Source organism: Zootoca vivipara, chromosome 6, assembly GCF_965207765.1.
Source record: "Zootoca vivipara chromosome 6, rZooViv2.hap1.1, whole genome shotgun sequence".
Taxonomy (NCBI): Eukaryota; Metazoa; Chordata; class Lepidosauria; order Squamata; family Lacertidae; genus Zootoca; species Zootoca vivipara.
Window position 1 is genome coordinate 61,122,133 of NC_142589.1, and position 22,569 is coordinate 61,144,701.

A 22,569-nucleotide genomic window follows, 5' to 3' on the forward strand; every position below is an offset into this window, starting at 1 on the left:
TGCAAGAGGCATTATCCCTATTCAGGGACACATTCCAGCCTAGAACAAGCACCTGAGGACCTCCTGAGATCTCTGTGAAGCTGCCCCATGTGATAAACCACTGAACGTCAGCTAGCAGCTTCTCAGGTCCTGGACTGACTCCACCTCCATGTTTGGCATAGGAGACTCCTGGAAAGGAGGTTATGCACTCTCTCCTTCCATGGAGTTTTTAAGCAGAGGATGGGGGGGGCACCTGTCACATATGATTTAGTTGAGATACCTGCATTGCAAGGGGTTGGACTTGATGACCCTCGGGTCCCTTCCAACTCTACCATTCTATGATTCTATGTAAGGGGTGTTTATCTGATTACTCCCTGTATAAGTCCTGGCAGGAACTTCTAGAGCCAGACCTGCTGCTTATCATCATTACCATTATTATTGTTATTTATTTCCCTCCCTTCAACCTAAGGTCCCAGGGCGGGTAACCATATTAGAAACGGTTCAAAACAACTTATAATCACAGAAAGAAGGTGGGCCAGGTAAAGAGGTGTGTCTTCAGCATTGGATGAAGCAGAGCTGGGGTGGTTTCCTTAGACCGTATCTTTGCAGCTATGGGTTGCTTATTCTGAAGTGAGCAAAAAGTTCTCCAGAGTCTCTTAGTAATCTCACATTTCCAAATAAATCTGTGCCTAATCTTTGCTCGTCCTTGTCAGGCTTTTTTTTTTTTTAAACAACTCCCCTAGAGTGTCATTTCTGACCCAATGGAAAGGCGAAAGCATCATCTCAACAATATACAGAAGGCACAGTGTAGACTGTCCCCTTGATTGTAACAGATAGGTGACGTTTGTCTGTTCGTTCCATAGGTGCTGGGAGGTTTGTTCGATGTTGTGGAAGCCCTGAGCTTGCAGAGTGATGAGTCTGCGACCAGTTTTGCTTCTTCGACTTCCAGGTTAGGAAATCCAGCATTTCTGGGGATTTTAGGGTTTTGGGCCCGCTACTGTGTTACGTAGATGTTTGCATACTCGCTCTCAGTATGGCAGTCATGCTGGGAGGAACGTTTCACAGTGGGAACAGCTAGGGAGAGGCATTGGCATGGATTTGGGGTTGATTTGGGCAGGAGAGAGAGAGAGCCCATAGCTCTGGGAGATAATTTGCTTTGAGTTCAAAAGGCCCCAGGTTCAATCCCTGTCATCTCCAGGTAGGGCGGAGAGGGACATTGACCTGAAAGCTTGGAGAGCTGAGCTACTGCCAGTCAAAACTGAGTGAGATGGGCTTCTGATTTGACTCTGTATGAGGCAGCTTCCTGTGTTATGCTAACTCCTGCCTGACTGCAAAATGCTTGAGTTTGAGAATTTGTAAGCTCAATCCAGTGAGTTTTGTCAGTGCTAGGTGCACTCAAGCTTGCAAATACAAAATAAATAAATAAAATAAATGCAGGACGTTTATGATACAGTTTGTAACAAGAGTGGGCTAGCTTCAGTTTTGTATGGTCTACTTATTCTTTCTGGTATTTTACTTGAGGCTCTGTGTCCCATCTATCTGCGTCTGTGTGTGTTTGAAATTGGCAAAGAAAGAGTCCATATGCAGGGTTTCAAAAACAAATTAAGGTCTTTCATGAAGTGCTCCTAATCTTTGTTGAGTGACAAGGATGGTGTTGGCATCCTGGGACACCTGCCTGGGCATGAGCCTTTTGGCAGGGTCCACCACTGCACTGACACCTGCCCTGTTCCCAAGCACTAGATAGCTTGGAGCTGCCATTTTAAATCTCCCTCCAGACATAGAGGGAAGGGAGCTGGAAGGGAGGACAAGGGTCACCTAGTCCAACCCCCTGAAACGCAGGAATATTTTCACCCAACATGGGGCTCGAACCCATGGCCCTGAGATCAAGAGGCCCATGCATACTGAATCAAATTCCTCCTCCTCCATCCCTGCTCTTGAGTACCAGCTGCTGGGGAGCCACAGTGGAAGAGTGCTATCGCCTTCATTTTTCTTCCTGTGGGCTTCAAATAGATGAGGTGTGCATTTGGTCTTATGATAGCAGAGGAGGAGATGATGTCAGCCATGGTCCCAACTCAGACTCTGAAAGCATCTTGCCCTTGACTACTGGAGCTGGGAGTGTTGAGCCAGGCAGATCAGTGGTCTCAGTGTAAGACAGCTTTCCAGGGTATGAAGAGAAGATAGATTGTAATCCAAAGGCCACCTTTGGGGAAAAAAATATGTTGGCATGTGAACTGTGGGTCTGGTCCATCAAGGATTGCTTTCCCTATCACAGAAAGTGTGATTTTTTTTTATTGGGGGGGTGGCAGCAAGTTTGCTGTGCGAATCAGCTTTAAATACTCATCTTGAATTTGCTAGTCTGTGATCAAATGCTACCCCAAAACAGTGACACTCCAGAAGTGCCCTAGGCTGATAGGTCATCACTGCATCCCATGGGAGCAAATTCTGTATAAATAAACATTTTGTGAGGATGCCCTTCATTTCCTGTCCTGAATCTCCCAACTTCTTCAGCTTCACTGGTTTACCCCCAGGGTTCTGTGGACTTGACTTAGAAGCTGTAACAAAATCTGCAACTCACTGAGTTCTGATGATGTCACACTGTACTCATACTTTCAGTGGGAATGAAACTGCAAAGGGTCATGCTGGAACTTGCCCAGAGAGGGGGCATTCTCTGGTTCAACGCGCAGATGGAGTATCTCTTAAATAAATTAGTGACCTTTCCCCCTTCCGGTTACGCAAACCAAGGTCTGACCAAGTTTAAACTTCCCAAAAATAAAATATTTTCCATCCTCTTGGCCACTCGCTCAGCAGAAACTAGGGGCAGAGGTACTTAGAAAATCCCTTTGTGATCTCATGCTGCAGGGAGGGCTATCTTAAGAGCTATTGCATGGAAGATGGAGCAAGCTTGTTTTCTCCTGCCCTAGAGGGTAGGACTCGAACCAATGACTTCAAGTTACAAGAAAGGAGATTCTGAGCTTTCTGACAGTAAGAGCTGTTTGACAGTGGAATAGACTCCCTTGGAAGGTGGTGGACTCTCCTTCCTTGGAGATTTTTAAGCAGAGGTTGATGGTCATATGTCATGGATGCTTTAGCTGAGATTTTTGCATTGCACAGGGTTGGGATAGATGACCCTTGGGGGTACCTTCCAACACTACAGTTCTATGATTCTATCTCAGGCATAACCAGTGCTTTTTTTCAAAAAATATATATTTAGGGGCACTCTCATTTTGATTCAAGAAAATCACCAGTTTATAGTCTAAATCGGGAAAAATAATTACAAAAGGAAAAAAGGACAAAGATGCACAAAATGTTTAGGGGTATGCATACCCCTGTGCCCCCCCCAAAAAAAGCAATGGGCATACCCATTCTTGTTTGAATTTTACTAGAACCTTGAGAGAATTAAGGATTGTAATGCTTCAGAGCGCACACACACTGCTCAAGAATTTCTTTTCGGGACCAGAACCAATCTTAGTTTTCACCCATGAATCTACTCCTGGTTCCCCCACCCTCAAATGTTCTTCCTTTCAGTAACCTAATTTGGAAGAAAAAGGCTTTTGCTGTTTATTGCTGTTTTAAGCAAATGGCTGTAAAACAAAACAAAATGACTGATCTACTGCAAATTGCCTTGGAATCTAGTGATTCTGCCTCTCCTAGATTTCTGGTGGTTAGGGAGAAGAGCTGTATGTGTATGATGGAGAGCCAAGATCTCTCAAGGTGTGGTGTTAAGGGAAGAAGGACAAGGGGGAAGGCACGGGCATCCAGCTCTGTAGCTGTCTGGGTCCCAGCATGTTTTGCTGCCGAATCGGCATTTGCTGGACTCCTTTTTGTGGCTGAAGTGCCAGACAACTGGGATCTGAAGTCCTGGTAAACAGTGCACAGCTGCTATGAAAGATAGAGCTCCAAGTTTGTTTCTTTTCTTTCTTTTCTCCTTTAAAAGCATGACTGCTGAGGTGGATGGGAGACCAGATTTTCTTCTAGGTCTTCCTGCTGATGAAGAGGAGCAGGAAGCAACCAATTCATGGCATCCGGACGGCTCGCTAGAAGAACCTTCTGGGGCAGGTAAGGATTTGGACATTGGCTTGCTGATGGTGGGGAGCTGCATGTTGCCGTGACTTCTTGGACTCTTTTAAATTTAATTATTTTGTGAATTTGTTACATTTTAGTTTAAACCCACCTTTCCTCCAAGGAGCTCAGAGCTGTCCTTTTTTATTATTCCCCCACAACTCCCCTGTTATTCCCACAACAATCCTGTGAGGGAGCTTGGGGTAAAAGAGAATGTGGGTTCATATGATGCCGCTCCCTCTGTCCCACGTGTGCAGGAAGGGCGGAGGCCATTTCCCCAGCTGGTCACACCTTTCTGCTGGGGTGTGAAGAGCCTCTGGCATGGGGAGCCTGTGGCATAGCAACTGATGCTAGACTCCATCTCCTATTGGTCACAGCCAGCCTAGCCAGCACTCAGGGATGATGGAAGGTAGGAAGATGCCTTACATGGAGCAAGAGCATAGCATTGTCTTACTGACCGGCTGTGACTCTCTGGGACTTCGGACAGGGGACATTTGCTGTCCTGCTGGATAATCTAGGTCAGTGTTTCCCATACACTGGTCTCCAGCTGTTTTTGGACTACAACTCCCATCATGCCTGACCATTGGTCTTGCTAGCTAGGGGTGATGGGAGTTGTAGTCCAAAAACAGCTGGAGACCCAAGCTTGAGAAACACTGATCTAGGTACTCAACAAGGGACTTTCTGCATGCAGAGCAGCTGTTCTGCCACTGGGCTGCAGTCCTCTCACCATTTGATCATTTTTAACAAAGCTTTTAATCACCTTGTGCTGACTCATCACCTGTGGCCTTCTCTAGAGAATAGAGGCCTCAGTTAGGCGTGCTTTGCTTACATCTAGGCTAGATGCGCACTACTCACAACAAAGATGGTCTGGAAATGACAACTGGTGCAGAATGCGGCAGCTAGAATGCTTGTTGGAGTTAGGCATTCAGACCGCATTACACCTATTCTGTTCCTGTTTAAATTGTTTATTTGTTCCCAGGCCTAATTTAATACTGTGGTGTTAACTTGGTTCCAAACCATTTAGAGCAACCTTCACTCTAAAGGGTTTAACTCAAATCTGCTCCAGCCAGCACTTGGAGGGGGCCAGCTTGACGAAGGCTGGTTTGAGGCTCTGGAGGTTGGCTTACACCTGTACACAAACCTGCCCAAACTTTGAGTTCAGCATTTGAGGCTGTATATTTTATTTATACTGTATAGTGAATAATTTCAAGTAAGCAGTTTACAAAGAATATAAGATATACATTGAAAATTGTCAATAAAAATAAAAGTTAAAGACAATGTTTTTTCAGGAAAAAAAGATCAAAATATGAATAAGATCAGTGGTGTTAAAAATATTATGAACTAAAATTAGAATACAGGTGAAACTTGGAAAATTAGAATATTGTCAAAGTGTTTATTTCAGTAATGCAACTTAAAAGGTGAAACCAATATATGAGATAGATGCATGACATGCAAAGCAAGATATGTCAAGCCTTTATTTGTTGTAATTGTAATTATTTGTCATTAGGTGGGTCAATTATATATGGAATGTAATTAATGAAATGTAATAGCGATGCTTATTTTTGTATTATTGTAACTATTTGTTTTATTACTGTGGAATTTCCAAAAGAAAGCATTTGAAAAAATTAAAATTAAAATAAAATAATAATAAGTTGCATTACTGAAATCACTTTTCGACAATATTCTAATTTTCCGAGTTTCACTTGTACATGTCACCTTTACATGTCAGGGTAGACTTGCCTAAACAAACGTTTTTAGCAGGCACTGAAAGGAACAAAATGCCTGCTTAATGTCATTGGGCAGGGAGTTCCAGTGTGTAATAGTTAGATTGGTGTTTTTCAAGTGCAGATTGAACATCATGTGGGAATTGTACAAGTTCCACAGGGCAAAGTGTTCATGTGGGCATACATAGGGTAAGGTGATCCCAAGCTGTTAAGGACTTTATATACTAATAGTAACAACGTGAACTTGTTCCCGGTAACAAATTGCCAGTCAAGTGTCTGAATTAACATGTTACATGTAGACAGGATCTCACTCCTCTCAGTCAGTAGTTATGCTGCAACATTCTGTACCAGGCTCAAGTGGAGCCCCTCATAGATCGGGGTTGTTTTCATAGTTTAGAACTTCAGAATATTGTTTGCTGCTATGCTATTATGGTATTGGTGATTTATAATTGTTGCAAACTGACTTGCTGAGGACATGTGCCCATTAGATATTTTAAAATATCTAATGAACAAATAAATCCTTCTGGTATGAAATTTTTTTCAGACTGATTAATTAATGAGCTTTGGTTTGGGTTTTTGACTTGTTCTTCCAGGTGCATTTGCTGAAACTGTGCTGGAAGGTGAGAGCCTTGAAGGATCCAGATCCCCTGATGCTGTTACCCCTGCCAGACCCAGTACCTTGGAACTTGAATCGGAAGACTCCACAACCCCTGAGAATGGGTTTGTCAGAGGAATCGGAGGGCTGGGACCTGCAGGTTCTTCCAAAGAGGTGAGAGTTGCATTGTGTATTGCTTATTTCTAGGTTTTATTTAGACCCTTTGGCTTCAGGTCTAAAAAGGCCTCCCTGAATGGCTAGTGCAACAGAAACAAAAATGTAAACTAATTCAGCAGGACCAATCCCAGCATTGACTCCAGACTGTCAGCATTTTGCAGGAGCGATTCAGTCACATACGGTAAATTTGGGTTTCCGCAATTAAAGTGGATTAAAGCACCCTCTTGCTCTGGTGTAACAAATTCACTTTACAAACGAAACAGGTTTTTGTGGCTAGAAAAGTGACAGGGAACTGCATAAAAAGTGTGGGATAGATGGTTGATCATTGGGAAGTCTAAGGGCATGTTCAATTTACTGCATCCAGTGCACTCCCACTGCTAGTTTTTAAAACTACACAGACATGTTAGCCACAATCCATATCAATCCCGTGATTTCTTAACAAATGCTGCTATTTGGTGAGGTCCCCCCCCCCCCTTTGAATCAGTCTTAAACAAATTGTAATACTGTGAGTTTGTGTTTCTGCTGAATTGTAGTGTGATTTCCCCCGGTCACTTATTATTGTGATGTGGGATGGCTGGCACCATCAACAGGAACACTCAGCCATTCTTGCAGATCCTGATAAATTGCTTTTCTCCCTCTCTAATCCTTTCAGGGCAGTGTTGAATATCGACGAAAGCAAAAAGGTGAGTACCGGAAACATCAGTTCATCCTTCAATATTACAAGCATTTCAGCCTATGCTAAAGCTGTGTAACATGTCCATAAATATATCCTGGTTAGAAGGAGGAGGAGAACAGTTCTTTTTTGTGTGCCACCATTCACCAGACAAGGGAGGGGGGACTTTTATGTCCCCCACGGGCCATGTTTGACAGGTGGGTGGTCAGTCTCTTGACATGATACCAGGTGACTCATGTTTGCCCACGTGGTTGATCAGCTGATTGCCAGAGTTGCATACAGCCACGCATGGGGAATGTTGTTCCAGCCAAGGACCAGAATTACCTGAAGGATTATGAAGACTAGCAGAGCCTTCCCTTCTGGAGGCTCCTGCCCACTTGAGAGAGTTGAATGCAATCTTTAAAGGGCCCGTGGTAGATTCTACAGCTGCATATTCTGGAGTGGCTGTGAGGTTGCAGGGTCATCCTCCAAGCCCCTTGCAGATAGGGACCTGCCAACTGGAGGGCACCAGGTTGCTGAATACTGGTCTAGCATAATGAGGAAGCCACAATTCTAGAGGCAACAGGAGAAGGGGAAGCAAGGAAATAATGAAAAGGAATGAGGTTGTGCTTGAAATTGGCAGTCTTGTTCTTTGTAAAGTGTCATGTACACAGATTTCAGTATGTCTGAATCTGAGTCCTTCTCATGCCGTCCCTGGGTCCCTAAGGCAGGGAATGTGACACCTGGAACCCTGAAGAGGAGGAGCATTCTACACTGCAACATTTTGTTGCAGATTCCAGTTGCCTTGTTGTATGGGATATGTAAACCAAACTCACACCCACACTGTACACATTTAAAGCGTGAGACCAGCCCTGTCTTTAGCATATGCGCTGCCGAGGTGCAAAGATCCGCCCAGCGCCCCCAAATTTAGTTTAGCCCCCAAATTAACTTTTATTATGCTTATGTCAGACACCACGCGTACGCCTTATCTCTTGTTTATGAACGAAGGGAGGAAAAAGGAACTAACTTTTTTATTTTCTCATTTATTTACAATACACTTATACTTAAGTGTACAACACCACCACACTTAAACTTATAAGAATTGTTTAGGCACCTACTTAGGAGAAACATCAGTCATGTCAAAGGTGCCGTCGATCCCACTGCCGCAAAGCAGCTCAATACAATACATAACATAATATTTTGATGTAAGAGTTAATTTCGCGTGCATGGTGCCGTTGTGAATGACAAGTGGCATCATTGAGTCTGACAAGCACCGCCATTGTGAATGACAAGCGCTGGTGCTGGCGCGGCGCATCTTTGGTAAAGGAGCGCACAAAGTCGAAAGTCCTTTAGTGAAACAGTACGGTAGATACAGTGGTACCTTTAGTTGCGGACTTAATCCATTTTGGGGTGCTGTTTGCACCCTGAAAAGTCCGCAACTAGAGTGTCACTGCCATGCATGTGCGTGGCACGCTCAAGCGCTTCTGTGCATGTGCAAAGTGCACAGATTGCTTCTGCACATGCACGCGTGGTGAACCCGGAAGGAAACATTTCCATAAGTCCATAACTTTGCGGAATGCAACTAGAGGTACCACTGTATACATTTCGGTAATACCTAGGTATATATGTATTTTGTTTTTCTAGCTTGATCAAAATTATTTATTATTTCATAACAGGTAGATAGTTAAAAGCTTAGGTGGCTTCAGTGGCAGGCACCTGGTGCCCCCCAGAATTCGGTGCCCGGGTGTCCCGGACCGCCTGCACCCCCGGGTAAAGACGGCCCTGCGCGAGACTTTCTCCAGAGAATCATGCTGGAAACTGTAGCTCTGTGGGAGTTAAACTACAGTTTCCAGGATCCATCAGGGGAAGACGTGGCTGTTCAAGTGGTATTAATGTGCTTTAAACCTGTGGTGAGCAAAGCTGCATCCCTAGAAGGATGGGTTGCTTTTGGCCCTTCTATAAATGCCTCCTTAAGTCAGCAAAAGTAAAAACAAGTGCTTATGGTGGAAGAATCTCAAACTATACTATGAGTCTGATTTTTTTAGTGAATTGCGTTGAGCATCCTGTCCTTCCTTTTTGTCATAATAACACCCCCCCCCCTTGTTTGTGTTGAGGAATGGCAACCCGACTGAGTCGCCGCCGAATCTCCTGCCAGGATCTGGGGCAGGTGGACTGTGATGGTTGGCTCCTTAAGAAGAAAGACCACGGGGGCTTCATGGCCCAGAAATGGAAGCGGTTCTGGTTCGTGCTGAAGGGTCAAGCCCTCTACTGGTACAGCAACCCCAACGTGAGTGCATCCCAGGTCGCTAAGTATTTCAGAGAGTCATGGATCACTAAAGGGTAGCCCTGTTTGTTGTTGTTGTCTCAACAGAGCACCTGCCCATATTCAAGCATTATTTAGCTGTTAATCTACTCCTCCTCCCCCCATTTGAATTAGAATGGAATAGTCCACACATATTTGAACTTGTATATGAGGAGCAACTTCTGTCTTTTTGTTCATACCAGTAGTTGTTCGCTTTTGTGTTTGTCCCTGCCTTCTAATTTGTGGACTCCTTTATTCCAATTAAGTGCTGAGGCGGCACATACACTTCCCCCCCCTGCCTAGAAAGTGCGCAAAAGCACACAGTCGGGCAATTGTGAATTCTCAGCACACACCTCTGTGGTTTTCTGGTTTTGCGCAAATCTGAGGGCTCCAAAGAAAAAACACAATTTTTCCTTCTTATTTATTCATTTAACACATTTAAATACCGTCTTTCTGCCAAGGCACCCAAAATGTCTTACAGTGTTAAAATACTAAAGCAAATGAATGCTATAAATATAAAACATAAAATTGGTCAGGGGAGGGAGCAGTCTGACTCTGGAGCTGGCCCCAATGTTGTCTTTGCCTGCCTCCTCTTTTTACAGAGCAGAGAGTACAACATTCAAGATACAGTGTATTACGACACCCTGATTCTACAGAGATGGGCAACTATGCTATGGGATATGGGGGGCATTCAAAGGGGAGTAGCAGGAAGTGACAACTGATCCACCAGCCACCAAAACAAATTGTCTGCAATCCTGAGTGGAGCAGTTTGGAGCACATCCCCCCCCCCCCAGCTTATCAAATTATCTCCAGGGCATTTCACAACAGAAAATTACATTACAAAAAACACAAAATGATTCATTCTCTGCTATTGCTAGTTGCATCCAAGTTGCAACTGGTCAGTTTCAATGCAAGTTGAAGACCATGCCCATGGGAGCTGGCTGCATCTCTATGATCATGGATGATGGGAGCCGCGGTCCCGCAACATCTGGAGGCCTGCAAGCTCCCCTTCTTTGCTTTATAGCTTGCCCATGGAAGGTTAGGAGCAGCCTGCGGTTCCTACAGCTTTCCCTTGCTTTCTGTTGGTAACTGTAGTAGAAACCTGTTCAACATTCCAGGGCTGCTGCTTTATATATGAGTAGCAGCAAGTGGAGCCAATCAGGGTGTGAAGTGCTGCTCTGTTTTAATTGGTGCTTTCCCTTCTCTTACTCCAGGATGAGAAGGCTGTGGGTTTCATCAATGTGTCGGCGTACAGACTGGAAAGCAAAAAGGAGCAGAAGAAGAAATAGTGAGTATGTGCAGTGAGCCTCTGGAGAGATCTTGAACATTGAACAAACAGGGGAAGCTGACTTCTACAGGGTCAGGCTGCTAATCCATCTAACAAAGTATTGTCTACACCACCCTGGGCTCCGTAGAGGGACGTGCACATCATAAATGCAGTAATTCACTGCCTGGCAGCAGCCCTCCAGGGTTTCAGGCAGGAAATCTTTTCCAGCCCTTCTTGGAGATGCTGGGGATTGAACCTGGGACCTTCTGCATGCAAGGCAGATGCTCTTAGCACTGAGCTACAGCCCTGCTCGTAAATGAAAGGGAAATGCATCCATTATCCATTAAGCAGGGAGAAAGAATGGCTAGGACCCACTACCCTCTGAGAATCAACCCAGTGTGGGGCTTCAACTAGCAACAGTGTAAGGTGCTTACTGTTTTTGTTTACTTCACCTACTAATTGCTTCCTGTAAAACACCCTTGAGCAATTTAATAATAAAAACATCAGTGGTATATTGTGGAATGTGAAACAGGGACCTTTGGTGTCTGATCTGGTTGGGAGGAGGAGGAGGAGGTTTGGATCCCAAGGAGGGCTGTCAGAGGAGAGTTCAGCTCCCATAAGACAGAACCTGTGTTCGGCTCCCATAACACAGAGTTCCCCAAGCCTGACATCGTCCAATGAGGAGCCACTTCTAGCACCTCCACCTGTCAGCAGGGAGGTCTCCCCTCCTAGGGTGGTGTTTGGGGAAAAGTCTGACATCAGTTTGGCTCCAACTCCACTCCTGACTCCCAAGGATGTGGCAGTGTCAGCACCAGAGCAAACAAATCCAGCCCATGTGGAAGAATAACATTTGTTTGCCCAATCCCGAGGCTCTAGGTGCAAACTGCATGAATTGAAGGGCCCACCCCACCCTTCAAAAGGATTGGGCCAGGTGCATGTCAAGTGTTGGATCAATGTCTTCCCTACCCCTAGCCATAGCTTGTTCTGCTCCACTGCGCTTCACCTGTTTGTAGCCTGTAGAGCTGTGTTGGGACGCTGTATTGGTTTGCCCAATAAAGCTTTCAGAATGGACATAGTGAAGAGTCCAGTTCCAGGTCTAAGGAGAGGAGAGCCAGGATAAAGGGGAGGAATATGCAAAGCAGCTTAGTGAGGACCGAGCATGCTCAGTGGGCATGGAATGCTGACTGACTGGTGCATGTGACGGTTGTTGTGGGGGAAGGAAGAGGGAAAGGAATATCCTGGAAGAGACCTTGGCTGAATGGCACCCTGAATGTGAGCATTCCATGCTGCAACACACTGTTGCAGGTCCCACTAGTCCATCATATTGTCCAGTTCATCAGTCATTTTATTCAAGTTCTCGGACCTTAATTCTATCACTCATATCATGTGCCGAGAGTAGAATTATCTCTCTCTGCATATTCTGAGCAAAGAAGTGGGGAGAGTGAAGTTGCCTACTGCAACCATTTTCAAGCCTTGACACACAACTGTAACTATGCAGATTTGTAGTTGGGTATGGGCGTGCCTTGCAGTTGCAAAGAACTGTGGGAAATTCCACCACAGCCACCTTTTCTCTTTTTCTGCAGTGTCTTCCAGCTTACCCATGAGAAATACAAGCCCTTTATCTTTGCAGCAGAGACCCTAGCTGACCTGAGCATGTAAGTAGCCAAATGGGAGTTTTTACACTGTTTTATCCTCCTTTGCTGTGTATTATGGGCCTATGGCCGAAATAAAGTTTATCTTATCTTATCTAGCCAAATGGGAGTGGCCTGAGCAATCTCAGGTTCCACCCTACCGGTAGAAGCAACTTTGGGGACTGATCCATCCCACGCAAAGTCTTCTTGAGTAGTGTTGCAATCCTTGACAGGTGTTGCCTGATTTCCCTAAAGACCTCACTGCAACCTTATTGTGGAGGGCCATAAATCGAGAAAGATGACCCTAGTCAAATTCCAGCCAGGGTTTGCACAGAAAAACAAAAACTGTGAAGAAATCTAGGGAGTATCTGTTATCAGCTGCTACAAGCTGACAAATTCCTGAGTCTGTGGCTCTCCAGGAAATACCCAAATACACTTTGGGGAATGAAGTCATAAAGGGGAGTTGAGAGGCAAAGCAGCTTTAATGCTGCTAATAAAAAGATCATATTCAAGTATATGTTTGTTTTTAGTGGTTTCATATACAGTACTGCAGTGAGGAAAATTGTCTTGAACATCTGGGTAAATCTCAAAACACACTGTTTCTCTTCCCAGGTGGGTCAGCCGTTTGATAACTTCTATGATGAAATACACTCCAGTCCATAAATATGTTCCACATAGGCAAGAAGGTAGGCTCTCAATACTAGATTCAAAATGTTTATGCCTCACCTTTGTAATTTACAAAAATCACTAAAATATATCCTTGAAACAGCAGTATCAGATCTATTCCTGCATTGCAGGGGGTTGGACTAGATGACCCTTGGAGTACCTCCCAACTCTATGATTCTATTATTCTACTAAGAGTGCCTAAAATGCATTAAATTAGGTGCCTGGCGAGCATCCTGGGATGTGAGAATTCCAGAGGCAGGAGAGTGCCCTTTCCACAGTTGCTTTACACTTCTGATAGAAAGGTTATCCGCAAAAGGGCTTCCACTTCATAAACAAAACCTATTCAGCATATTCTCTCTCTGTAAACTGAAGGGACTCTATTGCCTGTGATTCCTAAATCCAGGTCCGGAGATGTTCCATTTGGTTTTGGCCGACAAGAGTCAGTGTTGCAGTCAGCGCTGAGCTACTTCACCATAGGTCCAACATTTGGTTCATTTCTGTGTCATGCTAAGCCAAATCATGGTTCTCAGAGAGATCATGGCCACTTTGCTCCTCCTCCGATCCTGCTCCTGTGAGCTTAAGCCATAGTTCAGCAGGCATATGGTTTGTCTTGTTCCAGGCAAACCACAAGATGCAACCAAGGTTTGTTCTTAGGTTTTACAGCTCATGGTTTTTCTAGAGGAGGCAACCCACAAGATTGGTTTGGGATGCCACACTAAGCGAAACCATGGCACAATTTATAGGAGCGCAGCAGCAGCAAGACTGAGGAGAGGACTGCAGCAGGAACTCATGCGTTCACATGAAGCCATAGTTTGGCTTTGTGTTATGTGCAAACTGGTCCTCTGAATAAGGCAGCTTCCTCCGTTTCTGTCTTGGGATTTTCAGAGACACAAACTTAGGTGTTTTGACAGTGAGAAAGAACAGTACCACGTTCTCTTTAATTGCCCCCTACAGAAAGGTAGAGAAATGATGTCTCTTGCTGGGACTGAATTCCATTGTGAATTTCATGTATTGGAATGTGATTGGCCACTGAGAATTTTCTTTGAAAAACTTCCCATTTGAACAGATTGCTACAGTGAAACAGAAGCAGAGGACCCTGAGGACGACTCTCCTAGGCATAGCTTTGATCTGGTAAGTGTCTTGTGGATGGAGCCTTGCACCCCATAGTAAAGATGTGTGACCCAAAAGAGGTCCCCTGTTTGAAATTACAAGCCCATCCCCTTTTACCTGAGCTATGCAGGTAAGTGGGAGTGGACTCCCACACTCAGTGCCTGCCAAAAAGTTGTGATGATGCTATATTGACCTTTTCACATCAAATGCAATTGGGGATTCTCCACATTTTTTCATTCCTCTTTTTCAATACATGAAGTCTTCAACTAAAAATTAGTGCTGATGTTGATTTCCCCATCTTCCCTCCCCATCATTTTTTCCTTCAGTTTCATGTCTCTTGAATTGTGAGCCTTAGGGAAGGGACTGTCTCCTCACTGATATTTGTAAGCTGCTCAGGGGAGCCTTTGGGGCTGAAGCATGACATAAGAATGCCAAAATGGGCTTATCCACATTTCTTCTTATCCCACTGCTTTCCCCCAGGGAAAACTGCTCTTTAGCACTCAATTGGAGCAAACAGCAATTTGGGTTTTCTCCAGATTGATGTTGGCTCTGATTTAGCACTAAAGAGTGGGTTTTCCCTGGGATAGGAGCAGGGCAAAACCACTCAGATACGTGAGTAGCAAGTGATGTTCAAGTAGAAAACCACTCAGACTCATGCTTTCTAGACATGCAACAAGCAGAAGGGTAGATGAGCCCAGAGATAATGAATTTAGTTCTTCCTGACTCCATTTCTTGCATGCTATAATAAAATCTTACTTTCTTTCAGCCAAAGCGGAGGGAACTGGAAAAAGATCAGCTGCTAACAGGAGCCGCAGGGAATAACGAATCCCCAAGCAGTAGTCCTCTGGGTAGTCCCCTCCCAAGACAAAATGCAGACCACAGCCCAGCATCACCCTCTCCCACAGGTGAGTTTCACATTCCCTCCCCCTTCCAAGTTTATGTAAGAAGAAGAAAATGCAGCCTGAGCAACACGGTTCATTATTCTTCTCTGTGAAAGGCTGTTCTTTGTGTACTAGCCCTGCCCTCTAGGGCAGCAGAGTTCTAGAATGCTTTTGCTTATGGTTTTCAACCTTTTGCCTCATGAAGATCCTTCAGGGGAAGAACTGGAGTCTTTGATCAAGTGTCTGAAGCAAGGCGGAGTGTCTCTCATTGGGAAACAGCAGGTGTTCACCCGCGAATATTACCGGAAGTCCTTTGTCAAGCGCAACAAGAACCCGGAGATCAACGAGAAGGTTCATCTTGTTCGGACCCTCCAAAGCACACTCAAGGTAGGTGCAGCATCACTTTACACTGGGGAGGGGAACATCTTTAAGCCTGAGGGCCGCATTCCCTTGTGGGCAACTTTCCAAGGGCCACCCGCTAGTGGTGGTCAAGGCCAGAGCAATAAATGTGAATTTTACCTTTGTACAGTCCGCTAGTTTCTGTCAACAGTTGCACACACTATTGATCCTTCATCCCTCCAGACAGGCAGGAAGCATGATCAGAGTTCAAGAACATGTACTGCATGTGCCAAGCAAAGTCAGAGAGGAGGGATGACCTGGGGAGAGGAGGTGTAGCATGGAAAGTGGACTAGAAGTCAGGTGTGGGGAACCTATAGCTCTCAAGATGTTGCAGAACTACAACTCCCATCACCCCTGGCCATTGGTCATGCTTGCTGGGGCTGATGGGAGTTATAGTTTAGCAAGATATAGAGGGCCAAAGGTTCCCCACACCTGCGATAAGATACTACAACCAGCATGGAAATGCAACAGGCTGGCAATTTCCTAAGCTTTAAGATCCTTGCAATTCTGGGCTTCATAGACTTCATAGACTTAAAAATAAATTTAAAAAGAACAGTGCATCAGCATTAAAGATGGGACCTTCCTTCCTCCCTCAGGCAAAAACAGCTGAACTTCAGCTACTCGATATTCTTCTGGATGACTCTGAACTGACCTCTGAGAAATTCAGCGCATGGAAAGAACAACATCAGGAGTTGTACCAGGAAATCCAGGCCTGGTGGGCCAAGAGGGTAAGCCAAGAGGATGGCGCAAGAACAGACTATGTGTCGGACTTCAACCCAGAGGACGCTGCTGCTGCTGCTGCTGCTGCTGCTCCATAAACTATTTTGTCAGCAGGATATGTGCTCTGTGGATATTACCATCCTCCCTATTCCCATAAACAAATTCAGGTGGTCCTCTCATCCTATAGAGAAAGAATATGAATGACAAAGAACTTCTTGCTGAACTGAGAGATTAGGAAGCTTGTTTGTTCTCATGACGGGCATTTTGATTTCATCTGGGTTTATTTTTTTAAAGAAGACTGACACATGATTCTGACAGTGCAAAAGAGAAGCCTGACCAAGGGAGCAGGACACTAACTGCTGTCTGTGGACCAACATCTTGGAAAAAGCTGAAAAAAGCAAGATTTTAAAGTTGCTTTCCATAGCTTTGTTTCCCTTGAGAAAGTTATTCAGAAAGCAGCGATTTCACTGACACGTTTCAAGTTGAAACACTTATGTGTAATTTTAATAACTAAAAAGGCATCCTAGCAATGTGTGTGGTTTTCAATTTTAAATGACCGGTGGTTTGCATCAGAATCCAGCTTGGGTTAAGAAGTGGGATAAGCATATGCGAGAATAAATAATATTGGCTACATGTACTATTATACTGCAAAAATGCTCTGACAATATATAGATTCAAGCCTGTCAAACATGTTACTTTGCATATATCTTCAAAATGATGACTTTCAAATTGTCCAGTCCCAAAACAATGAAGTGTATGTTGAGCTATAATAAATCAAGGATTTTTTTAAGGACAATGCTTATCCTTTTTAAAAAGGAACACTTTTGGATCCTGCAATCCCCTGCGATTCAAAGACACCCTTTTTATCTTGTATTTATATCAGATTCATGCATGTTTGTGTTAATTATAGCCATCCAAGTAGACTTCCATTATTAGGCAGAAGTGGGTGTCACATTTTAAGAGGCTGTAATGATGCATAGATAGTGTCTGGCAGGACATGCCCTTTTAATACCCCGCAATGTCCCTGTTGCACAGTCACTGTAGGCATTGTGGGAAATCAGCTGATTGGTGCTGACAGCAAACCCCACTATCCAATCAGGAGCACATTTTAAGGCCCCTGCTTTTTCCTTTATAGCCACAGCTTTAGCTGCCCTATACAGGGGCGTAGGAAGGGAGGTGTGTGTGTGTGGGGGGGGGTGCGGCAAGCCCTGGGTGTCATCCTTGAGGGGGGTGACAAAATGGTATACCGCGGGAGTCGGCACTTACCTTGGGGCCTGGCCTGTAGCGCGCCCGATCCACGTGTGTCTCCTGGGAGTGATGCAGTAGCTTGGGGCTCCATGCTGCCCGAAATGGCAGCGTGGGGTTTGCATCCGCCAGTGTGGTGCCCCCATATGCAGATCGCTGTGGCACCATCGTGTGGCACCCCCATGGGCGGCTCACCCCACCCTCGTGGACAGCTTGCCCTGCCCCCACCACTCCGGGTGCCGGAGCAGTGAGCTATGCCCCTGGCCCTATACTTGGTCACATATGACTTGCTCATTGGGGTGCAGATTCACAGAATCGTAGTTCCTCAGTGCTGTTCCAGGGTATCTGGGTTCAAACCTCACCTGCCCCTTTTAAAACTTTGGGCAAGCTTAGACAAAACCAAGAAAAGTGGTTACCTATCTGTTCAAGGAGTTTCCTCCTAATTATTTATGTTGCTGCTGGAATTATGTATATTTTTTGCCATGGTTTAACCAGAGCTTGTATAATTTAATATGCCCTTTTTGTGTTGGTTGTTTAAAGTCCTTTGTTGATCTTTTTGTAAGTCACTGCATTCTTTTAAACAAAAAAGTAACTTCAGCTTCAAAAATAATAAAATACTTCATAGGGACTTGTTGCAAGATCAAACAACTTGCAAAATCCTTAAAGTAAAATAAAAAACCTGTAAGTGCTGAATGATAATCATTTGTTTCTGACTTCTCATTTCCTGCAATTCTTTCCAAGAAGTGGAAGGGTTTTGTTTTGTTTGCTCCAAAGCTCTGCGTACCTTCACTATTATCTAAACTGAGGCACCAATACAGCGCTGGAGAAACAAGTATCCTGAAGAGGGAACTCTTGGCATTGCAGTGCAGGATTCTATCACAAACATTCCTTCCTAGTTATTCATTGATGGGTGGAGGCAGGAAGAGAGGGAGTGGCAGTGTTAAATCACTGTACTGACCATAGTAAAGCTTAAAACCACTTTATTTCCAAAATAAACACAGAATCTCAAAAAGAATCCCACAGTCTATTAATGCTTCCTCTTAGCAGTAAGACTTTGTCAAAATAGGGATGCTCCATAAATCTAAATCCTCAGGGAAATCAAAATAGGAAAGGGTCGCAACTCAGCAGTAGAGCACCTGCTTTGCATGAATAAAATCCTGGGTTCAATCCCCAGCATCTCTAGCTAGCCTTTTGCCTGAAGCCCTGCAAGTCACTGCCAGTCAGTGTAGACAGTACTAAGCTAGATGGATTAATGACCTCACTAATTATAAGGCAGTTTTCTATGTTGCTGTTGCAAGAGAAGGTCTGAAGCTATAAGTTTCCGACTTGCAGTTTTTGCTAGTGGCTACAGGGGGCGTGGGTATGTCTGTCTGACAGACCCAAGCACCGTGGTGATCGAGAGGGAAAGCGCCATGGTGAAGCGCCCCCCCCCCAAAGATCCACCAGGGTTGGGGGGTCATCAAGAGGTCCAGCTGAGCGCAAGATCTCTTCCGCAAGTCCCGAAAACCCCCACCAAATTAAAATAAGATGAAGTTTATGGAAGGAAATTTGAACTGAAACAATAAAAACTGATGGTATATAATTAAGGTAAAATAACAAGGATAAAAAAGAGGTTTAAGTATAATTATGCAGAAAATATATATATTCAATGAACCAGGAAAGGAAATGGAGGGAATTCAGGAGGTTAAAGAGAACCTCCCAAAAGATTTTTTTTGTTTTAGTTCTTATATTCCATGTTTGATATTTTGCATTTCTCATTCTTTTTCTTTCTTTCCCTCTTTTTTGTTTTTGATGGAAAATAATTGTTGAATTTGAAATTGTAAAACCAATAAAAATTTATTTACAAAAAAATGAAGCTATAAGCTTTCCGATGAAAAGCCAAATTTTAAAAGGGTAGAGTATTTGATCAAGATACATGCAAGATAAAGGGGAGATCCATACATATTTAAAGAACATTCAATGCACATTTAAAGCACTTGACTTCCCCCAAATAATCCTTGGAATTGCAGGCTCACTCCTACAGAGCCCCCTGGGAAGTCTGTTAAACTAATATATTATAAAATAACTATCAAAAGAAACAAAAGCATTACAATTATACAAAAAATAAGTGAAACACACAGTATTGTTTTAATGAATAAAGCAGAGCAGTATAGATAAAAAAAAAAGAGGTGAGTCTCATTAAACAAAAAACAGGATAAAGAGGTATGAATCTTCAGCATGCAAGGAAAGCTATAGAATGAGCATACCAGACTCATTTCTGTGGGGAGGGGTCCGTAGGTATGTAGTTACCTAGATATTTGGGGCCTAAATCATTTAAGGCTTTAAAACACTAAAGTGAGCACCTTGAATTGAGCCAGGAAACAAACTGGCAACCACTGTAGCTGTTTTAAAACGGGGGTTATACGAGTTCTAAATTGAACCCCAGGCAGTACTATTTGGGGGGGGGTGCTTTTTGCATGTTCGATAGGTTGAAGTTTCTAAATTGTCTTCAATTGCTGTCTTATGTAAAACACATTGCAATAGTCCAACCTGAAGTTCACCACTGCATGGAGTATGGTGGACAAGTCCTTTCTATTTAAGAGGGACCATAATTAGCAAACCAGCTGTGCTGGAAATAGGCACTCCTAGTCATGGTGGCTACCTGAGCTTTCAGTGAGAGTGCTGGATCCAGCAGCACCCATGAGTGGCAGACCTGCTCCTTCCAGGAGAATGCTACCCTATTCAGGACAGGGAGATGATGAGTAGGACTGCACTGTTCATCAACAAATCCTTGGAGTGTCAACATTTCAGTATAATCTAATGTCTAGTCCAGACTTGAATTCAATTGGATTTACTCCCTGGTAAATGGGATTGCTGTCTTAATCCTCATGTTCCAGCCCTATCTCAGTTTAATCCCCCCCTTCTAATTATGGTTGAAATGTGCAGATACATTATATACTTATATCCATTACACCCTACCTGTTGACCTGCCCACTTCAGCCTTGACAGGTTCATCTTCCAGTCTTTCTGTCATGAAACACAACACACATTTCTTGATAAGCTTCCGTATCTTCAATTTGCCAAGTCATCACTGAGCCCCATCCTACAAATATTTTTAAAGAGGCTGCCACATACAAAGGTTGGATTAAAAGACCCACCAACCCATTTTGTTCTACCAATTATCCTGAAAGACTGAATTCAGCTCCTTAATAATCCACGTAGTAGGGCGTAGGTAGATTCCTTAAGCTGTTGTCATGCTTCCTTTGGAAACTTGTAGCCAGGCACATCCCAGCAAAGGTCTTGGCTGCTCCTCCACTCCAACCTAGATAGACACATGTTCCAAGATGGAATTTGTCCATATCTGGGGTCTCTGTGTTTGCAATGTTAGATAGGACTCTGTATGCCATGTAGGATGTTGCATAGAGGTATAAGACTCCAGAGAGCAGGAGCAAGACCCCAGAGCCTCCTGTAAGGCAGTAGTTTGGATGATGTTCAGACCACCAGTGTGTCCCCACATGGGTAAGAACATAACTCAGGAAGCCACCAAGCAGAGAGATGATAGTCAGGGCCCTCACCATCTGAACAGGCCAGGAGATAGCCATCTCCTCTGGAACTGGTTGGCATACCTTGTCTTGTATGCTGGTCATCTCCATACAGCTCTCCCAAAGGCCGTCACTGAAGGAGACATCTTGAGGGAAACCAGGTCTTTTGGGGAACTCCCGCCATTCTGGTGTTACTGTAGCTGCCAGCATCAGAACCCATCCCATGGGTGCAACCACCAGTCCTAGCACCATAGCGCCAGTTGCCATAATCCACTTAAAATGTCCGTCCTTCCTATATGATTAAGCCAGACTTGCTTGTCTCCCTAATTTTGGTCTAGCATCAGAATCCAAACTGCTGCTTTTTATAATTTTGGTAGCCACATCAGCTTCATCACTTTCAAAGCACAATTACAAATAACTGGGAAAGGAGCTCACTTCCTAGAGGGCAAGCGTCATGAGACAAACCAACTCCATTGAGTTACATATTAATGATCCTTCTATTTCTGGACCCTATTCATGGCCAGTCATAATGAAGACCTTTAATCATTAATAAGCAACACACCAGCAGCATGCACAACAATTAATCTTGAATGATTATGCTCACATTTATAACCTGACCCAGAGTGGAATCAAGGAGATTGTAAAATTAAAACAAGGGAACATTTAACAGTGGAAGGTTAAAACTTCCGGTGGTTTTTCTCATTTACAATCAGCAGAGAGACTTAAGTTGGAAAAAAAGACTTGGGGTATGGAACAAAGCAAGATGGGTTATGAGAAGCAATTGTGTAAGGATGATGAACATGTTATTGTATATAAAAAATGTTTAAATGTTTGTTGAAATTTGAAATGTAAGAAGAACTAGTTAAATAATGCAGAATTAAATGAGCAAAAAGTGTTGGTTTTACAGATGGAACAGTGGGAACATATACGTATAGGCATATACTGTGCTATGATCTAAAATAGAATTTTTACAAAATTATGTACCATTGGTTTTTACCTCCTGAGAAATTATTTAGAATGTATAAAAATGTCCCAAATATTTGTTGAAAAATGTCAAGAACACAAAGGGGCACTTTATCATGCTTGGGGTATGTTCAAAAAGCTAAAAAATACTTGATACAAATACACAAATTGATACAGAGGATTTTGAAAGTTAATATTCAGCTGAAACAAGAACTCTTCCTGCTGGGACAAATGGATATATAACCAGAATAAGAATATGGAAGATTATTTCAATATCTGCTCACTGTGGAGAGATTTTTATATGCATAAAGATGGAAGACCTTATTACTGTATTACCTACTATTAATGGAATTAATGGCTTTGGCTGAGATGGCCAAGTCCGTGTGTTTAATTGGAGAAAAATCATTGTTGCTTAATAATTAGAAACCCCTTGTGGTCTTTTTGCACAATAAGGAAAATGAGCTTTAGTTTGAAGACTGAAAAAAGGTTGGCTTATGGGAGAAGAGTTGGAATGCAATTACGGAGCAAGAGTTTTGCATAAGTCTATAAAGCTGATAGTTAGAGACCCACAAGTTTTTTCTTTTCCCCCCTTCTTTATTTTTTATGTTAAAAACTAAAACGCTTGGCGTTTGATGTTAACATTTGTATATTGCTTCTTCTTTGTTTTTCTTTTCAAAC

At 43.7% G+C, this 22,569-nt stretch overlaps 2 protein-coding genes across 5 annotated transcripts in view; one reads left to right on the forward strand and one right to left on the reverse strand.

Annotated features, from left to right (window-relative positions):
- The window catches only part of CNKSR1 (connector enhancer of kinase suppressor of Ras 1), a 34,988-nt gene extending 16,882 nt beyond the window's left edge, over nucleotides 1-18,106 (forward strand). For all 4 annotated transcript variants that reach the window (XM_035118981.3, XM_035118982.3, XM_088672345.1 and 1 more), the window contains 12 exons: nucleotides 843-928; nucleotides 3,914-4,035; nucleotides 6,356-6,531; nucleotides 7,187-7,217; nucleotides 9,301-9,473; nucleotides 10,703-10,776; nucleotides 12,339-12,410; nucleotides 12,999-13,072; nucleotides 14,119-14,183; nucleotides 14,929-15,067; nucleotides 15,249-15,430; nucleotides 16,039-18,106. In XM_035118981.3, coding sequence (XP_034974872.3) covers nucleotides 843-928; nucleotides 3,914-4,035; nucleotides 6,356-6,531; nucleotides 7,187-7,217; nucleotides 9,301-9,473; nucleotides 10,703-10,776; nucleotides 12,339-12,410; nucleotides 12,999-13,072; nucleotides 14,119-14,183; nucleotides 14,929-15,067; nucleotides 15,249-15,430; nucleotides 16,039-16,260 — 1,416 coding nt within the window. In that variant the 3' untranslated portion in view covers nucleotides 16,261-18,106. The remainder of the gene's footprint in view (nucleotides 1-842; nucleotides 929-3,913; nucleotides 4,036-6,355; nucleotides 6,532-7,186; nucleotides 7,218-9,300; nucleotides 9,474-10,702; nucleotides 10,777-12,338; nucleotides 12,411-12,998; nucleotides 13,073-14,118; nucleotides 14,184-14,928; nucleotides 15,068-15,248; nucleotides 15,431-16,038) is intronic.
- Nucleotides 18,107-20,491: 2,385 nt separating this feature from the next.
- Nucleotides 20,492-21,309, reverse strand: LOC148685365 (claudin-19-like). The gene has a single exon (XM_088672358.1). The coding sequence runs from the start codon at nucleotides 21,193-21,195 to the stop codon at nucleotides 20,593-20,595; it is 603 nt and encodes a 200-aa protein (XP_088528484.1). The 5' UTR covers nucleotides 21,196-21,309; the 3' UTR covers nucleotides 20,492-20,592.
- Between the last annotated feature and the right edge of the window lie 1,260 nt (nucleotides 21,310-22,569).